The sequence below is a fragment of the Sphaeramia orbicularis genome, chromosome 24 (assembly GCF_902148855.1).
Source record: "Sphaeramia orbicularis chromosome 24, fSphaOr1.1, whole genome shotgun sequence".
NCBI classification, from domain to species: domain Eukaryota; kingdom Metazoa; phylum Chordata; class Actinopteri; order Kurtiformes; family Apogonidae; genus Sphaeramia; species Sphaeramia orbicularis.
In genome coordinates, this window is record NC_043979.1 from 35,502,504 (window position 1) to 35,523,529 (window position 21,026).

Genomic DNA, 21,026 nt, shown 5'->3' on the forward strand with positions numbered 1-21,026 from the left:
TGGAAAAACCATTATCTAATGTAACATTGATCCGTGCTGGTTATAGACACTTGTTTTAATGTTTAAGCCACTTTTGCTTCAGTTTTTTCTGTTCTGACATAATAAGTTTTGAATTTACTCTGAGGTTTTCTGAACATCTACAGTAGGTGATCAGCAAATTAAATGAAATACACTGAAAAATGCAAAATATCAGAGGATAATGTCATAATCAATGATGATAAATCATTTAGGAAAGGTTAAATGTAGAGAAAAATTAGGTGGAAGTCACTACTAAAATAGTTTTAGGTCCTTAAGTGTTAATATACTTCAGCTCGTAATAATATCTTTGACCCCAACTGATGCAGTAAGTAGCTTCACATTTCTTAAACAACCATCATTTTGCTACAGAGCATAAAGATCGGACAATGTTAGGATTCATCAGGCTCAAATTGTGAAAGACTTTGATCAGGGAGCATGAGAAATCACCAAAGAGTCCAGACCTGAACCCCGATGAAATCTGTAGGATTTGATAGAGAAGACTTCACACAATCTTCAGACTCTTCAATCATCAGTTTTGAGATCTTGGCAAAAAATGCTGTAACATTTGTTGTAACATTGCATAAGCATTTCTTGCTGTTGTTTATGCCACGGTGAATGTGTCCTGGAATCAAAACCAAAAGTCATTAAAGACCACCTCCATCCTAGACACCACCTGTTCAGCCTGCTGCCTTCCAGAAGGAGCTACAGGAGCCTTAAAACCAGAACACACAGACTGAAAAACAGTGTTTATCCATGGGCGATCAGGACACTCAGCTCCAATAAGAACCTCAAAGTTTTATACACTTATGATATGATACAAATCACAATACTAGGATCACGATACAATATATCAGGATATATCATGATACTGTTAAAAAGGCAATTTTTTCTTTGTTTCTTTTTTAAAATGATTATTTCCTGGAAGAATTGAATTATACTAGAAATATGCACAAATATTAAACACATTTTTATTTGATCACAACAAGATCTAATGCTATATCACAAAATATTCCTGTGTTAAAATTTAAAATATATTTTACAGACATTACAGTTTAAGATCTTACTCAAATGTTCATATTCTATTAGTTTGATCCCCATTAGCTGCTACTCTTCCTGGGGTCATTAACAACATAAAAAAATACAAAGCACCACAATTTCCCACAACTCACTCAACAAACAGGATGTACATACACTCAGCACAACAACACGAAAACCAAAATTCAACAACACGCACACAATGTCAAATAATTACAGTAACAATAATAATACTAAAAACAGCGACAGAAAATAAGGACTAAATAAATGAAAACCAAAAACAGCTCCACAACAAACCATCTAGATGATGTCACTATAGGATGTGCAATAGCTCCGACAGTTATTCTTGGGTAAATATGAAAATTCTCAACCTTTTAGAAAAACGAACTGCTTGAATTTCTGAAATGAAAAATTCATAACTAACATCATAACATTATTTTTGTGCAATCCCAACAAAAAACTAACATCTGCTTCTCAGACAGTAAAAAGTGCTTTTAGGATGCTTCAGATAACCATTATTTAATAAAACAGCATTAAATAATGATAAATAAGATATGAACAGTAACAAAAAGCAAAAATGAACCCCCGCCGTTTAGTAAATATCGGTAAAGTTTTGCGCAGATGTCCAATGGAAAAGCAACTACTGTAACTGATGACATTTAACCCTTAATAGGGCTCTCATAGAAATACTCTGAAATTTAAAATGACTTTATTACTTTTGTTAAATTTTTCCACATTTTTTAGTGTCATGTAGAAAGTCAAGGTTGATGAAGTTACCATATTTGGTTCCTTGCTCATAAGGTAATGGAAAAACTGGCATTACGCACTTCAGTTTTTTTCGATATTTAGTAAATATCGGTAAAGTTTTGCACAGATGTCCAATGGAAAAGCAACTAGTGATGTTATGTACGGATCACCCCCCCACCCCCCCCGCTGAATTTATGAAGGTTCCACAACGTTTATGCCAAGGGTGTCAAACTCATGTTAGTTCAGGGGCCACATAAAGCCCAATATGACCTGCAGTGGGCCGGATCATTAAAATAATAACACATTAATACATAAATAATATCAATTTCAAAATTTGTATGTCTAATTTCTATGTTTGAGTGAAAAAAGTAAGATTATATTATCAAAATTTCTACATCTACAAACTGTCTTTTAAAAAAATATGGAAAAACATGAACCATGACCAAAATGAAATTTATTAAGAAAAAAAAAAAAAGTGCAATTTTAACAATTTATGCCATTATTTGGCCTCAGCTTCTCAGTTTTACATGTTCATTACAACATACAGATTACAGTGGATCTACAAATGCACAACACATTTAATAACAGACAGAATATTGGTAAAATTACTCTTAAATCTCTTAAGACATTTCGGGTTGTTCATATTTGTTCAGGCTTTCCACATTTTTTGTAAAAGGCTGGTCTGTAAATGTTAATATTTTTGTGTAATTTTACTTTTTTTACATTAAAACAAAGAGAAAAATATGTGGTTTTCGTTATTTATATTTTATTATGATAGTATTTTACTGGTTTGACCCACTTTAGATGGAATTGAACAAAATTTATTTTGACATCCTTGATTGTTAATATCGTCAGTGTAATTTTTGTATTTCACTAATTCATCCTGTGGGCCGGATTGGACCCTTTGGCGGGCCAGTTTTGGCCCCTGGGCCGCATGTTTGACACCCCTGGTTTATGCTTTCATGTGGCCTGCAATTGGTTGCGGTGCCCCTAGGTAACTGAATAATGACAGTAAATGCTAACTTATATTGTACGTTAGCATTTGTTAAACGTAACCCTTTTGTTATCGTCCACATTTATAGATTCTGATTTCTGTTTATAGACCTTTTGGGTATTTTAATGCAGCTTATGTAACTGACAAACCTGAAGAGAGCTGTTTGTAGCTGACAACAGTTTACTTTGTGATGGTAATTAGAATGTATGGATCCCCCAAAATGGGGTCTGTTGTTTTGTTTTTGTGTTTTGGATTTTGCTTTGAGGTGATGCTCATCTGAGGTGGGCACAGCGTGGTGCTCTCATCAGGATGCTTCTCCATTAAACTAAAGGAACAGTGAAATATCTTAGGCAATTTGTTTTTGATGAATGTGACTAATAATATCCTGTAGAATTTAATCTCAGTCAAATTTAATCCCATGTTTTGACCCCTTGCTTGACCCCCCTTTATCTTTCTGCTCTTATATTTCTTTATATGATTTTACATAACATGGTGGGTCTTATCTTAGTCCTTTTGTTCGTCTTTTTGTCGTCTGCTGCCCTCATTTTTCTCCTCACTTTTCTCTTGTTTTTCTTTCCTCACCTTTTATTATAGAATCACTGAAATCAGTTGGACAAAATAAAAGACTACACCTTTCTGTCAAGGCTCGGCGAGGGAGTTAAAGAAGGCCACCCACCTCTGAACCCACCTCCTTTTGCTACTAATTGTCTATAATTACACCGACGATTGCCTCTGAATACAAATCAGCTCAGATCCAAAGGCCTGATTTGCACTCTAAATATGTTTCATATGTGTGCGTGAGTTGTATAAAGCAGCACAAACATAGCATCAACACCGCCAGAGTACGAAGAATGAAATGTTAAAAATGATTTCACTTGAAGCTCGAGCTGTAATTGCCATCATCATATTGGTCTTTCAATTGAATGTCACTTGTGTTTATGAATCTGTTGTAAAAATACATGAAGGGAGCCTCTTTTTCTTCTCTCATTTTTTTTTTTTTTTGGATTTTTCTTTGTCCGCAGGGGGAATATTTGAATCCATAGAGAGCGGCCCCTCTGGAGCAGAGGAACTAGCCTTTAAATTTGCCTTGAACACAATCAACAGGAACCGCACCTTGCTCCCAAACACCACACTGACTTATGACATCCAGAGAATAAACATCTTCGACAGCTTTGAGGCCTCCAGGAAAGGTGAGTCAGGAGGTATAGTTTATTCTTTTTTAAATACTCTTTGCTGAGGTTCTACTTTAATACCTACCTCCACCAAGAGATCACTGTCATTGGTCTGTTATGGACAAACAAGCAAACAAAATTTCATGAAACTGGATGGAAGGGTAAGGAATGGGCCGGAACTGATCCATAAAAAAGGGCAGAGATCAGCCAACTTTTCATATTGGAGACCTTCACACTGCCTCAGAATTTAGGGGGGTACAGGGTTAATTACCCCGCCCCCCAAGGGGAGGCAGGGGGTATTATTTTTGGTTCAGTTTGTTTGTTTCTTTGTTTGTTAACACTCTAGCAGCGAAACTATTGGTTGAATTCTTACCAAATTTGGTTTATAGATTACCAGTCACCCAGAATAGGTGTCATTACATTTTGGGAAATATAGGTCAAAGTTAAAATTTTTTATGAATTTTTAAACTCTTTTTCTTTCCCCATTTACTTATAATGGGGAAAATTTCAAATGTCTGTAGCAGTAAAACTATTGGTTGAATTCATACCAAATTTGGTGTGTAGATTGCCAGTTTCCCAGAATAGATGTCATTACATTTTGGGAAAAATATGTCAAAGTTTCATTTTTTTTTAGGAATTTTTAAAATCTTTTTTTCCCCCATTTACTTATAATAGGCAAAATTTCAAATGTCTGTAGCAGCAAAACTATTGGTTGAATTCATACCAAATTTGGTTTATAGATTGCCAGTGACCCAGAATAGAGGTCTTTACATTTTGGGAAAAATAGGTGGGGTCACATTTTTTAATGAATTTTTTAAATCTTTTTTTTATCCCATTTACTTATAATGGGCTCAATTTCAAATCACTATAAAAACATCAATTTTAACCCAATTTACTTAAAACATTGCAGAGGTATAGAAATTAATTTTGATGTCACTCCGCAAAATGTCTAATTGGTAGCTTGTTTTTGAAATGTTTTTGTTAAATTTTTAAATTCTTTTTCTTTCCTCACTTACTTACAATGGGTGAAATTTCAAATGTCTGTAGCAGCAAAACTATTGGTTGAATTCAAACCAAATTGGGTTTATAGATTGCCAGTGACCCAGAATAGATCTCATTACATTTTGGGAACAGTAGGTCAAAGTTAAAATTTTTTATGAATTAAAAAAAAAAAAAAAATTCTCCCATTTACTTATAATGGACAAAATTTCACATGTCTAGAAAAACATCAATTTTGTTTCAATTTACTTCAAAGTTGGCACATATATAGAGGCAATTGATATGCTGACATCAGCACACTCATAGACATGATGACATCACTTGGATCGATGCCAAAATAAGCTACAATACGTGCAAGGGGCGGGGTTTCTTGTGTCTGGCACCACTTGTTATGGTTTAATTTTACATTTAATTCTGGTATCATTTTAGGTTCATGAAATGTCAATATTTTAGTTTCTATCTAGAGATACAAAGATGCAAACTGAACAGGTTTCATTAAAGCATAATGTGTTATTTAAGCTTCTATCTAAAAATACCAAGCTGATTATAGACTCCCATCTATTAACCTGTTATTGTGAATGTAGCTGATGTGTACTAGTAAATATCCTAATGGGCAGATTTAATTTTGGGTTTCAAATCTAGCTGCCACTCTAAGATATGATTCTGACTGTCCAGTCATCCCTTCCTCACATTTTTATCCCATGTACGTAATTGGTAAAAAATGTAAATAGATTTTGTCATAGTCTTTGTCATCATAAATTGTTTTTTTATTTATTTAACTCTGGCTTTGTCAATGAAAAACTATCCTCCAATTTGCACCAAATGACAAAATGGAAGAAAATATGGGGAGAATTTCATCAACAGCGTTAACAAAATCTTATTCAGTTCAATTGAATTTTATTTGTAGACCCCTGTATCACAACAAGGTTGCCTCACAGGGCTTTACAGAATTAGTTGGATATGAAAACAAACAACAGTCACATAAACAGTAGATGAAGGAAATGGATCAATGTTCAGGCAATCCCCTGTCCTTAGACCCTCCTTCTAGGCAAGAAAATCCCCAAAAACCCAGTGGGAAAAGAGAAACCTCGGGGAGATCCACTCCCGTGGTCAGACAGGCTATAGATGCACCAGGACTGATGGACGTCCATTTGCAGATGTAGTTCCAGTCTGTAAACATGCAGTAGGGTGGGTCCATCTAGTCAGATGATTTATGGATACATATCAACAATACAGATATATCTGTAAGTGTTCAGATATGGGTTCTTTACTCTTATTGTAGAATTATAGAATAGTGGACTACCAGCTTTAGCTAACAGCTGTACTCTATGAGTTCCCCTGTTGTTAATATTAACCCTTTATCAGGCAAGTGGCTATTTTTGGTTATTTCAGCATACATGCCAAAACAGTGACAGTAACAGTTCCAGTGAGGACAGTGAGTCACCAATCTCAGGTCCAGTGTGGTCTACAGGGTCTGTAAGGTCCACCTCTGCATGAACAGTGAGTGTACCTGCTTTGTTAGGTACCATGCAGTAATGGTACTAATGTAAGGAATGATGTTCAAAGGCAGAATGTGGATGTGGACAGGGGTCTGGACCAGCACTTCTGTTGGTCTAATGCTAGAAAAGTCATGTTCTAATGTTATCAAATACATGTTCCTTCCACCTTACATGTGTTTTTATTGTATTTTTTATATATACTTATTGGACTTTTTTTTTGGTACCTTATGAACAAGGAACTAAATATGGTAACTTCATTAACCTTGATTTTCTACATGACAATAAAAAAAATTTGAAATTTCACAAAAGTAATAGTCATTTAAAATTTCAGAGTATTTCTATGAGTGCCCTATAAAGGGTTAAATGCCATCAGTTCCAATAGTCGCTTTTCCATTGAACATCAGCGCAAGACTTTACCAATATTTACTAAATGTCAAAAAAACAGAAGTGCATAATGTCGTTTTTTCCATTAAATCACAAATGCGATGATTTGTTTATTTATTATCGCGAAATGACACGAGAAGTCATTCCATAAACATGGCGACGAACGTAAATATAGTGTTGATTTACAGATATATTAATTATTATTATAGACTACCCCTCTATCTCGTACTAAATTCAAAAATGTTTGGGTTTCCTGGTGTGTCTACACATACCGCGACATGTTTCTTCTTCTTCTTCTTCTTCGCTTGTTTGTAACATACGGCAACATCCGTTTTTTTAATTCACCTGACTCTAGTTGGGAAAAAGATCTTTCCATTGCAGTTTTGCGTGATATACCATTTGCACTACGCTTGCAAAACCACCTCATGCCAGCGCAAAAACTTTTAATCGAAAAATGAGACTTTTGGCGAAATTGTCGTTTTTCCATTAGGCAAATTTTTATGCACAAGTTATATTTGCGCAGTTTGAGGGTCAGTGGAAAAGCATCTAATGAGTGTCTTAAGAAAAAGGTTGGCTGGTTATTTGGTTATTATTATTATTATTATTATTATTATTATTATTATTATTATGTAATTGCTTGATCAAAATATAAGCCATTTGACGTTGCCATCTTTAAAATTTACATAACGAGTTTACTAGCTGACAGTTCACTGAACCAAATTAATCAACACATAGACTTCAATCTTTTCTTGTCTTATTGTATTGTATTGTATGTTGGTGGACGTTCAACCGTAAACATTTCCTCTTTCTGCTCTCTACTCTCCCAGCATGTGATCAGCTTTCTCTCGGGGTGGCGGCCATTTTCGGGCCCTCACACAGCTCGTCAGCCAACGCCGTGCAGTCCATCTGTAATGCTCTGGGAGTGCCCCACATTCAGACCAAATGGAAGCATCAAGTTTCAGATAACAGGGACTCGTACTATGTCAGCCTGTTCCCTGACTTCTCCTCCCTTAGTAGAGCCATCCTCGATCTGGTGCACTTCTTCAAGTGGAGAACAGTGACTGTGGTCTATGACGACAGCACAGGTACAGGTACAGTCGTGGTCTGTCTTTATCTTATCTTACGGATTGTGATGTGATTTGAAAGTATCAGCCTTTACGCTTTAAAATGACCAGAAAAGCACGAGGTACCAGGTGAACTTCACAAAACAGCACCACTGCTCAGAGTTCAGTGAGTGCTTTGTAACCTGTCAAGTTAATTCAGAAATCAATAGCTTACTGTTCTGCCTCAGTCCTCCAGGTGCTGCCCATGTCAGTCTTCCAGGAGAGTGAGCAGCAGTGTAGAAAAAAAAAAAAGAGAACCACATTACCCAGAATGACCCAACGTCTCTTCACATTAATGCAATGCAGAACTGTAGTATGTGGGGGATGACAACAGCCATTAATAACACACAGAGACACTTGATCTCAGAGGGTGGCTATCAAATGGGTTTTTGAGCCATTTAGTCTATTCTGTGACTTTGTGGAGTGTCTCATAATATGCATTTTTAAAAGAGGAGCTATATTTTAGCTTGAGTGAAAGTGATATTTCTATGGGGTGACGTGAAATCACTCCAAAGAAAATACCAAAAACAGTGTTCATTTATGATTTATGAGCAATTTAGTGTGATGCACTGCAAAAACTAAAAATCTTATCAAGTGTATTTTTATCATTTCTAGTCAAAATATCTCATTGCACTTAAAATAAGACATAATCACCTCTAGAGTAACTTTTCAGTGAGATATAAGAACTTATTTTTAGACAATAGATCTTGAAAATCTTATTTCAAGAAATCTCACCAAGATAATTTTCACTTGTTCCACTGGCAGATTATTTTGCTTAATTCAAGAATTTTTTTTTTTGCTAAATTCAAGATTTTTTTGCTTAATTCAAGATTTTTTGCTTAATTCAAGATTTTTTTTTTTTTTTGCTTAATTCAAGAATTTTTTTGCTAAATTCAAGATTCAAGAAATCTTACCAAGAGAATTTTCACTTGTTCCTTTGGCAGAAGTTTTTGCTTGAATTAAGCAAAAAAAAAAAAACTTGAATAACACAAAAAAATGGAACAAGTGAAAATTATCTTGGTAAGATTTCTTGAAATAAGATTTTCAATATCTATTGTCTAAAAATAACTTCTTATATCTCACTGAAATGTTACTCTTTAGGTGATTATGTCTTATTTGGAATGTGATGAGATATTTTGACTAGAAATGAGAAAAATACACTTGGTAAGATTTTGATTTTTGCAGTGTGTTTTTTGGACAACTTGATTCAAGTAAATTAGACAGTCCTGAGAGGGAGTTTAACTTTTAGACTGACACTGTACTCTGATGAGCTCTGTTTAATAGTTAACATATTAAATTGCACCTTTGTCTATATAGTCACAGAAAAAATTATTAGGCTACCCGTTGTTTTCTTCAATTTCTTGTTCATTTTAATGTCTGGTACAACTAAAGGTACATTTGTTTGGACAAATATAATGATAACAACAAAAGTAGCTCATAAGAGTTTAATTTCAGAGCTGATATCTAAACATTTTCCATGGTTTTCTTGATAATAACCAAAATCACTCCAGTTGTTACATCAATATCTATGGCAAAAACTGTGCTTTTAGGCATTCCATGTTTTCTTTTCTGTCTGTTTTAGTCACATGATACACACAGGAGTTAGTACTGGATTGTGTAACCATTGTTTTTTGATGACTTTTGATGGTCTGATAATTTTTTCCGTGACTGTATTACTAGTATAGGGGCTGTGTTCATACACTGCAAAAATAGTTGTGTAAAAACAAGATAAAAACACTAAATCTAAGGACAAAGGTACTCAAAAGAAAAGAAATATCTGTCCATGCAGCAAGATAACTTCACTTGAGAAGATTTCTTGTATTAAGATTGTTAAATCTAGAAATAAAGCTATTTTTTCCGTGACTATATAGCTGAACCATTTTAGTGATTTTAACACCAGTGACTTAAAATTGTTAGTTTTACTGCTTTTTACCTCTTCATAGTCACAGTCTTTCTTTCAATGGTGGAATAAATACAAATATTTTTTGATAAATTTTCTTATTTTGCAGATTCATATTATTAATGTAACACAAAAATCAGTTAATAAATGATTATTTATTATGATTCAAGGTTCAGTATAGAAAATGTTAACATTTTTGCGTGCATATGTCAAGTTTGTATTGGAGTCTGTGTTTTTCTAGGAGGTGGTTTTTTGTTGATGTTAGCTACTTCTAGCTTATGGCAGCTAGTACTGGACAATGTTTCTACTGTAGAGGAGCAAAAGGGAGGCATTAAAGCTCTATATATAATGTATTTATTAGGGATGCACTGATACCGATACGAGTATTGGGTATCGGCTCCAATACTCAGTGTGTGTACTCGTATTCATGCTCGTAAAAGTAATCCGATACAAATGCACCGATACCACTTATGGCCGTGTGACATTCACAGTTCAGTGCAGCAGGTACGTGGTGGTGGAATAATGTGTGGGGAGTGGGAAGAGTGTGGAGATTTTTCAAAATAAATGACGGTGATAAAAGTAACGCTGACTGCAAGTAACGTTAAAGACACAGACAGATACGGACGCAGCGTTCTGTCCATCCTCTGCATACATTCCATCCGTTTTCCAGGTGCTGGCGGATGCATACCCAGACAGAGGATACCACCGAGAGTACGGAGCGGTGTGGACCACCGTCAGCGGAAGTGAAAATGAAACTTATCGCTCATTTCTCTTTTCTCTACCTGCTGAAGCTAAGCTGTTAAACCTTACCAGCAAAAACGCTGCAATATCAGAATCACATTAGTGTTACCTCTGTCATCTCCATGTTTGTTATTACTGACTTTCTTCTTCTTCTTCTCCTCAAAAAACTTTACTCGTTTTCATGGAGAAACGCTCATTCCAACACATTAAACGTCAGTAGCAGCACTTTTTTCCAGTCAGACTAATGACAACGACAATAAAGCACATTTACAAAAGGAGCTAAGAGTTGGAATGGGATTATTAAGTACTCGTATCGGTATTGGCAAGTACTCAAATGTAAGTACTAGTACTCGGTCTGGAAAAAAGTGGTATCGGTGCATCCCTAGAACTCATACATAAAAGTGTTTTTTGAGGGTAATACTTACCTCAGAATACATGACTATTTTTTCTAATAGTGTTTTACAGACACAGAAATAGATATAGATCAATGCTACTTATTTCCAGGAGGGGGAAGTGTATGTTTTATTGAGTTCAAAGTAAAGAAACCCAAATAGAAATTTCTCAGAATGACTCAACAGCAATTAAAAAATGTAGAGAGTACGAATGAATGAAGGAATGGGTAAATGTCTCTAGTGTCATTGTATTAAATTGAGAATGCTATCCTTTTTATGATGAAGAAGAAACAGCATAAATATAAAAATACTACAAGACCATTAAAAATAAATAAAAAAAAAACCTGAGTAAAAACCGTAATAAAAAAGGCAATCACACACACACACACTCACATTTGGCAGGTATTGCATGATCCCAGCCAGAATTGCACAATGAACTCTGAAAATATTCATAGTACCCTCTTCATCGACTACTCCCTCCACTATTGCTTTCCTCCCGTAGCTATATGTGGCATAAAAAGAAATAAAACACAGTAACTATAGCATGTTTGTGATAATGCATTAACCTTGGACAACATCTCATTGACTTGTCCCACTCGTCACATTATTCTGACTCATCTCCTTGACTCCCTCCCCCTCTCCTTCCTGCCTCAGAGCTTACTTTGTTAACACTTTCATTCTCTAACAACTGCCCCAGTGAGCTACCAAAAGGTGACCTCTCGCCTCTCTCTGTCAGATAGGAGCAGATTAAGCTTCCTCTATGGAGCATTTCGACTGCAACACACCTGATGCCCCCTGAAAAAGCGTGACAGCTGCATAGCCGCGTTACCTCTTCCACCCGGTCTCTGGCTGTAATCACACAGCTTCATGCTCCAGGGCCTCGTGCTGCTGATTGGAGCCTATCTGACGGCTGGCAGGAAAAACTATCGGAGGGGATAAAATATTCACACACAGCCGTTAGAAGATCCAGAGGGAAAGTCTGAAGGCATTAGCCAGAGCCCACAAACATCCACACTGACAGTGTTTCCCAAACGTTGAGCTCCCCTGACAGATTTTTTTCCTTGCTTAACACCTCCCAAAGTGTCAGTTTGAACAAAAACAGGGAGACCAAGACATGCCCTAGAGTGGGGATCTAGTGGGATTACCTGAAGGAAGCTCTAGGAGGTTCAGTATTCTTCCCTATAAAGGTTCTTTTCACAACAAGACCTGCATGTTCCTATTTCACACCAATCTTTCCATAGGCCTCAGGGAGACCCAACCCCACTCACAGTAAGACCATTAAACTGCTCACACAGCACTTCATTTCAAAATAAAAAATAGGCTGAGCTATCTTAAAGTGGTTCCATGGAAGAAAAAAAAAAAAAAAAATCCTATCTCTCTCCAGTTCCCTCTCAAACTATTCTCGCTGCTCCATCCATTTTTATACCCATGACAAGTAATCATCTCTCCCATCAATCCAGCTTCTTTCATCCCTGGACTCTGAAGTTCTTTACTGAGGGAGAAACTCATTGTAATCTCATCACAGTATCTCCCGGAGAGCTTTCTACCTGAGCGTGTGGTCGAGAAATGAAAGGTGAAGATTGTAGCTCAATATGTGATGGTGCCGTCTGGCTCCCTAGGGGCAAGTACAAGCTAGGCAAACAGAGCCACTCTCATCAGAACACATCTGAAGTGTGTGTGAGAGAAGCAGCAGAGGCAGGGCTGACCATGGCTTTCCATCAGGTTAAAATTGAACCTATTCCATGCAACTGTACAACGCAGAGTGAATCAACACTCTTCTGTGGGATTGGAAGTTTCTGTAGGAGGCTGCAGAGGTTCTTTCTATTTTGTGCTTTTGGTATAAAAGAGTGCTATGTGCTGGGTTGGTGTTAAATTCTCTTGATAGGTCTTTAGCACTCTGTTTGCTTGCCAAGCATGAGTAGGAGGATCAATAGACTGTGGATTAGGAAGGCATGTATATAAGCCTTTTTCTGCTGAGAAAACCTGAATTCAGTCGGTTTCATGGCCCCCTCAGAATCAGAGATGCTTCAAAATGGCGGAAGATCAAACACATTTATGTAGCTGCATCTTTAAAATTCTTTTACAGGGTATATGTGTCCTCTTTGTCTGCAGGTCTCATTCGACTGCAGGAACTGATCAAGGCACCGTCACGATATAACATTCGTTTGAAGATCCGACAGCTGCCCACAGAGACCAAGGACGCCAAGCCACTTCTGAAAGAGATGAAGAAAGCAAAGGAGTTCCATGTGATCTTTGATTGTGGACATGAGATGGCTGCCTGGATACTGAAACAGGTATGAACTAACCGTAATGAGCCGTGATGTGTTCAGCATTAAAAACCAGTTAGCTGTACTCATTGTAGATTGAATTAAAATTTAATTATCAGCCAAAAAATTTACATGATTTCACCTTATAGAAACATATACTCAGTATTCAGCGCACAGTTCATCCATTATGTATGGAAACTAAAACAATAACCCCCATATGTCCTCCCTTCATTATGTTCTCCTCGTCTTTCTCTTTTTAAGTACTAATGCAAATGACTCAAATAGTTACTTTCTGCCCCGTGCATCTTTAATGTCCTAATAGAATATTAGATCTTCACTACTGACCCGTCATAATGGATGCTCTCCATTGCACAATAAAGGTTTTTTAATTAGAAAGTCTAATTCTGCTCACAGGCATGTTAAATTCATTTAACAGAGGCACATTATTTATGAGAACTGCGGGGGTTCTTATTGAATTGAAGTCTTCGTACAAGTATATTGCACTGTTTGAATGCTCCTTATAGCTCAACATCTACGGGAAACAACATGAGTGAGATTATTTAGTGTTGTTTGTGTGTTTTTTTTTTGTAAATTTAAAGATTCCTGATGGTGCTTTCACAGAAAACATCCAAATTTATCAGACAGGAAGCTAAGGAACAACTCATTTGGTGTAAAAGATGCCTAGTTAAGAATATTTTCAGGAAGCGGCAATGAATGTTTTAAATCGATTTTACATGGAATTATAATTTAATGGATGCTCAGGCAGTGGGGTACGAATTAGTTTGTCTGATGATGTGGTGTTATTAAGGGTAATAATAATTTATTAAATCTATTCATCTATCACTAGCCCCACATGCACTGTAACCAAGGTCCGGTCTATTTTAATCTGCATTCCAGGAACCGGAATAGTGTTAACATCAGGGTGATCACTCTGGTTAAATAACAGTTAAACAGAAAATTAAAATGAATAGAGTTTGATTGATTTGAAGTTACCATCTGTTGTTTTTTCCCCCTTAGGCACTGGCTATGGGCATGATGACAGAATATTACCATTATATTTTTACTACCCTGGTAAGTGTGGTGGCTTTTCTTTTCATATGGAAAATGCAGTTACATAGTCAGGTGTTTTTGTGTTGTTTTTTTTTATTTACCTGGTAGTATTTGGGATTTAAATGGGTTTCTTTTACTGGATAATGATTCATTTGTTTGTGAGCGTATCATAGCATGTTTCTGTCTCTGAGAGTGAAATTCAGTTTGACACAACAATGAAGTAGTTTAGGGGGAAAACGTATTATTTTCATTTATGTAGGATATATTGTGAACTTGAGCTACAATCTGACATAGATGCCAATTCACTGTAGTGTTGTTTATTGTAATAAATATACTGCATTTTCAAGGATCATTAAAACAAAAAAAAAAAAAGTTTAGCTGTGTATTTTTTTGTTTTAATTGGCCAGGTCCCTGAGTGTCTAAAACAAAAGCGGTTGGATATATTTTATTAGGACTCTGACAGCGATTGAAGTTCTTCAAAGTTCTTTGATCTAGCTTCTACAGAGATTGCTTGCCACGCTCCAGATGAAAAGCAGCACATCTTCAGTGAGCCCGGAGAACAGGAGACTGAGAGCTCAGATAATAGCCCTTACTGAATGAGACTGCTACCCATTTGGTTCATTATAGCTGTAACAAACAAATGGCACAGTGTCTTGTTTGGGAGCACAAACTGAAAAAGGTGGGAGAAAGGTTAGAGAAAACGGACCTGAAAAAGATATTTACTAGTGCCCAAGATTTGTAACTATCCTTTGGTGCATCTATATATGAACCCTGGCTAGATGAAAGGGGAGCGAGTGGCAGCAGGTATGTTATTTGGAAAGGAAAAAGAATAGTGATTATGTGGCTGTTTTAGTACCATGCTGCTGCTTGTTACAGAGGGGACGTGCCTACTTTAACAGCAGCCAGTGTTTGGCAGGTTAGAGGCCACTGCGCCGTCCAAAGCTGCTGTATACTGGTACCAAGCCATCCCTTCTGCTTTCGAAATAGGACAGCAAACATTGACCATGGCACCCCCATTCTATGTCCATCACCTGCTGTTGCTCTGTCAACTGTGCTGGTGCGTCCCGGAGACATCTGCCTGGTGAGATGCCAGACTTGCTGTATGCAGGACAATTGGGTTGTCCTTTCACTTCCACATGATAGATGGCAGTCCACCAAAAGCCTGCCTGTAACCTTGAAAGCCTTGCCTTAATCAAGGCTACTACCTCAGCATGAAATAAAATAACCCTGAATTACCTTCAGCTGCACCCTCCAACTCTTTTTTTTTTTTGCTGAAGCTGCCCCTTAAATGATCGCTCCAAATTCTTAAGGACACATGAGACATATTACAATAAAGGGTGTAAAACCAAAGATAAGAAATTAATTAGATTGCCCACAGATCAAAGATTTGTGGAGGCGTGTGAAAACAGAAATAGAAAGATTTCTGGGTATTGACCTACATCTTGACTAAACCCTGTATATACTTGGAATATTACCTGAAGATCTGATAGACAGAGATTGTAGCTTTTTATTGAAAGTCTTACTCGTAAAAGCAAAGAAAATGATCACAATTAACTGGCTGAAGCCACACACCCCCAACATAACACAATGGATAGACAAAGTAAAAAAGATTGTTATTATGGAAAAAACTACTGCAAGATTACAACTGAAACTAGAAAAATTTGAGAGAAGATGGAAACCAATAATTCAAGCGATACAAGAGCTCTAAATACCTCTTTTGTTTTTAATATTGCTCTTTTTTTTTTTTTTTTTTTATTTACACGTGTTGCTTTTTGGCAGTTCAATTATTTTATTCCATTTCTTTTCCTCAATAGCACCTGTTTTGGTTTTGCAAATTCACTTATCTGTGCTGGTGGAATATTAGAAGTCAGATTTCAAGAATGTTGTTGGTATTTATGTAAATTATATATGACCTTGACTTGTTTTTGACCTATATGTAAAAGGTGTAGTATAAGTAGTTATGAGTGAAAGTAATGTGACACGGATTGAGTGATTTGTAGACTGAGGCTGGTGTGATTTTTGTACATCTTCATGTGTTTTATATTAGTGGAATAAATAAAAAGTTCAAAAAAAAAAAAAAAAAAAAAGAAATGAATTGTTTCCAGTGTGTTTTCAGACATAGACAGACCTCCATCTTTTTGCTTCTAGGACCTGTTTGCCCTGGACATGGAACCGTATCGTTACAGTGGAGTCAACATGACCGGCTTTCGCATCCTCAACACAGAAAATTCTCAGGTTTCGTCAATCATTGAGAAGTGGTCGATGGAGCGGCTTCAAGCCCCACCCAAACCGGACTCAGGCTTGTTGGATGGATTCATGACGGTAGGCTCGAATATTAAACCTCCTATAACGCTGACACATATCTGCACTTGTATCTCCAAGTGACTGAATCAATTTAAAGATTCAGGAGATTTATGCTGCAGGCGCTTCATTTGGAATGTTCACTTATTTATAGGAGAACGAGCACTCGTTGTCAATCATAAGTTTCATGGTGCAAAGCTCCCGGGGTGGGCATGGAGGCAGGTTTAATGCCCTGTGCTTTTGGGTAGGTGCTCCTGGGTCTAAATGCTCAGTAATGAGCCGTTGTGAATGGTAATAGCCGTTTATCTGCCCTCCTGCCTCTCTCGACTCTCCTCTGGGAGAGTGGCCAAAATATGACAATCTGTCAGTGTTCATGCAGAGAGAGAGAGCAAATTGGATGGAAATTATGGCCTTGGTTTTTTAGGATGCCGTCCAAAAAAGCATGGGCTAAGGTGATTTGAAAGTGAAAAAGGGAATAGAGCTTGTCATGGACATTCAAGGTCCCTCTCTGCGTCTGTTGTTGTAAACAGTCAATTTACTCCACCTCCCTCACAACACCTTTCCTGCAGACAAACACCTTTTTTGCCACTTTCAACTAGTCTTCCTTTTGTCTTGGCAGATGTTAGACCCAGTATCAGAGTCTGAGATGTGTAATGAAAGAAAGGTCTTTGGCATCGTCTCTGTATGTGAAGTTTGGGAAAGCACACCCTCATTTTAACAGATAAAACACAAATGTACTTACTGAAATCTATGTGTTAATATTATCTTCTTACATGTACACACGGTATGACAAAGTTTATTGCACTGTCTTGCCAGAAATATACAGCACACTCTGCTGTAAATATAGAAATATCATATTTTATTTCCCTCAAGCAAACATTGTTTTCCTCCTGTGGCGCCCAAGTGTGCAAAAACAAGCAAAGCAATTATGTATGCAAAAAGATTAATGCAATGCACAAAGAGGTTAAATCACTTGATTTTTTTTTTTTCCTCCACCGGAAATTAATGGATATTAGGAGAGAACATTGAATTGATTAATTAGCATTGCATGAATCATTTTGTCAGATCCCATACTATATATTGACATATCTTACTGGAGTAGAACCACCATTAAATAATAAATAATATGTCCAAAGGCTCGTGCAAGCTTGATAAAGTACTTCATTAGAGCACTCTATTTATAAATCCCTTCTCTGATGTATTTTATTCTTTAGAGTGTTTCGCCCTAAGAGGATTTGTTATAATGAGTGAGTGGAGAGATAGTAGCATAAATATAAAAACATTGTCATTTTAATGGTTTAATAAAGTCATAATGGAAAAACTGTTTTACTGGTGATTAAAAAAAATAGACTGAATCTATATTTATGTAAGTATAGGTTAGAATAATACAAGGTTTCAGCAAGCCCAATTAAATTGTGGATTTGCTACCCATTTATAATACAGCACTGTGGGCTGAGAAGCCACCTTGAAGGGTATCATTAAATTAAAGTGAGGCTGGGCTGCAGCAGTCAGCGCATGACCTTCCACCCTCGACCCTCCCTCCAGCCTTTTATTTCCTCTCGCTCATACCTTGTTCTTATTCTCTGCAACACAGACGCCGTGCAGGGCTCTCGGCTTGTTTGTGCTCGGTGACCAGGCAACAGTTGTGTAGCAATGGTTACCAGGACAACGCCGTCCTTGTCACCTTGTGATTTCATGAAGGATTGATTGACTGAGGCGGGAGGAGGATGAGAAGGTGAGGTGAGGTAGTGGGGGTTGATGAGGAAGGGGAGGAAGAGGAGAACGGGCGGTAGAGATGGGGGGGGGGGGGTTGGGATGTTCAAACCTTTCCGAGAAATATGCAGTGTTTTCTTACACCACTAGGCTTCCATTAACGCTGTGTATAATCGCTGTGACACTCTGTGCCTTGGGTGAGGCCAAGTGTTGTTTCAGGAAAGGATGCATAATGAGAAGTCCCTCCTTGGTGTGGGATGGCAGAAACATTCAGTCTTTGCCTCTTAAATCTGTTTGTCAGATATGTCTCTGACACGAAGGGATTCATAATAAGACGAGGGATGCTAATTAGCTCAGTTCTTTTGTCTATGAATGTGCGAGTGCGGCTGATCTCATTTATTGGTGTTTCCTCTTTAACTCATCTCCAGAGTATGTTCTGAGTCAAATAGATGCACTGGTTTTATAAGATGGATGGATGGATGGATGGATGGATGGATGGATGGATGGATGGATGGATGGATGGATGGATGGATGGATAGATAGATAGATAGATAGATAGATAGATAGATAGATAGATAGATAGATAGATAGATAGATAGATGGATGGATGGATGGATAGATAGATAGATAGATAGATAGATAGATAGATAGATAGATAGATAGATAGATAGATAGATAGATAGATAGATAGATAGATAGATAGATAGATAGATAGATAGATAGATAGATAGATAGATAGATAGATAGATAGATAGATAGATAGATAGATGATGGACGGATGATGGACGGACGGACAGATAGATAGAACGATAGAATGATAGAACGATAGAACGATAGACAGACAGACAGACAGACAGACAGACAGACAGACAGATAGATAGATAGATAGATAGATAGATAGATAGATAGATAGATAGATAGATAGATAGATAGATAGATGACGGACGGACAGACAGATAGATAGAACGATAGAATGATAGAACGATTGATGGAACGATAGATCGATAGAACGGTAGATAGAACGATAGAACGATAGATAGAACGATAGATAGAACGATAGATAGAACGATAGATAGAACGATAGATAGAACGATAGATAGATAGATAGATAGATAGATAGATAGATAGATAGATAGATAGATAGATAGATAGATAGATAGATAGATAGATAGATAGACAGACAGATCGACCTTAATCCCATCTGTGTATAATTACTGTCCGCAGCTAATGAGATATTTGGTTTTAATGCTTTGTTGTAATTTGTTTTTTTTTTTAATCCCCATTCAGTGAGCTAAGTATATACTCGGATTTAATTAAAGGAAAAAATACTCTTTCCCACTGGTATGTCTCCGCTGAAGCTTTAGGCCCAGATATTTTTGTACATTTTCATCATTTCATTTATGTCTACATTTCACTGAGCTACAATTACCACAATACAGAGCCCGTGTTTCTCCAGCGTCGGGAAGACAATTGAAAATTCTGCTGTAATAGTTCGGTAATAATGACTCTGATTAATAGAGAGCACTTTGGAAAATCTGTACGACATGATGGGGCTGCTTTCTTAATTCACATGGGACTCAAATGGGTATGGACACGAATGGATGAAATCACATGGAGAAAATTCTGGACCCAATAAAGAAGAAAAATAAATCTAATTGGAGACATGCGATCATTTTTTCCCCTTTCTATCAGTAGGTGTTTCAGAAATATCTTTGAGCAACTTTCTTAACTTCAAATATGCACAAATAATAATGAGCACACCTTCCTAGGGTGCCGCAAATAGTAACAACTGATAACGATGGGTGCAGTTTGTAAGTGTGAAGCGCATTGAGTACATACTGTACAACAGGGGTCTCAAACTCATTTTCTTTCAGGGGCCACATTCAGCCCGATTTGATCTCCAGTGGGTCGGACCAGTAAAATAATAGGATAATGACCTAGAAATAATAAATAATGACAACTCCAAATGTTTGTTTTTGTTTTAGTGCAAAAAACACCATTAAATTATGAAAATACTTACTTTTGTAAACTATTCAAGCAAAAAAGGTGAATAACCTGAAAAAAACAGAAATTTCTTAAGAAAAATAAGTGCAATTTTAACGATATTATGCCTCTTGTACTATCTTATTCTATCTTATCCTATCTTATCTTATTTTATCTTATCTTATCTCATCTTATCTTATTTTATCTTATTTTATTTTGTCTTTTCCTATCTTCTTTTATCTTGTCTTATCTTATTTTATCTTATCTTGTCTTATCTTCTCTTATCTTACCTTACCTTACCTTACCTTATCTTATTTTATCTTACTTTATCTTATTTGATCTTATTTGATCTTACTTTATCTTATCTTATTTTATCTTATCTTATCCTATCTTATATTATCTTATCTTATTTTATCTTTTCCTATCTTATCTTATCTTATCTTATCTTATCTTATCTTATCTTATCTTATCTTATTTTATCTTATTTTATCTTATTTTATCCTATCTTATATTATCTTAAATTATTTTATCTTTTCCTATCTTATCTTACCTTATCTTATCTTATTTTATCTTATTTTGTCTTTTCCTATCTTCTCTTTTCTTCTCTTCTCTTCTCTTATTTTATATTATCTTATCCTATCTTATCTTGTCTTATCTTCTTTTATCTTTTCCTATCTTATCTTGTCTTGTCTTGTCTTGTCTTGTCTTGTCTTGTCTTGTCTTGTCTT

The 21,026-nt window shown here is 36.4% G+C and overlaps 1 protein-coding gene across 1 annotated transcript in view; it reads left to right on the forward strand.

The window, feature by feature from the left end:
- LOC115415221 (glutamate receptor ionotropic, kainate 2-like) overlaps window positions 1-21,026 on the forward strand; it is a 114,558-nt gene that overhangs the window by 32,663 nt on the left and 60,869 nt on the right. The window contains exons 2-6 of the mRNA XM_030128728.1: window positions 3,817-3,984; window positions 7,676-7,939; window positions 13,097-13,278; window positions 14,269-14,322; window positions 16,450-16,623. Of these exons, the coding sequence (XP_029984588.1) occupies window positions 3,817-3,984; window positions 7,676-7,939; window positions 13,097-13,278; window positions 14,269-14,322; window positions 16,450-16,623 (842 nt within the window). The remainder of the gene's footprint in view (window positions 1-3,816; window positions 3,985-7,675; window positions 7,940-13,096; window positions 13,279-14,268; window positions 14,323-16,449; window positions 16,624-21,026) is intronic.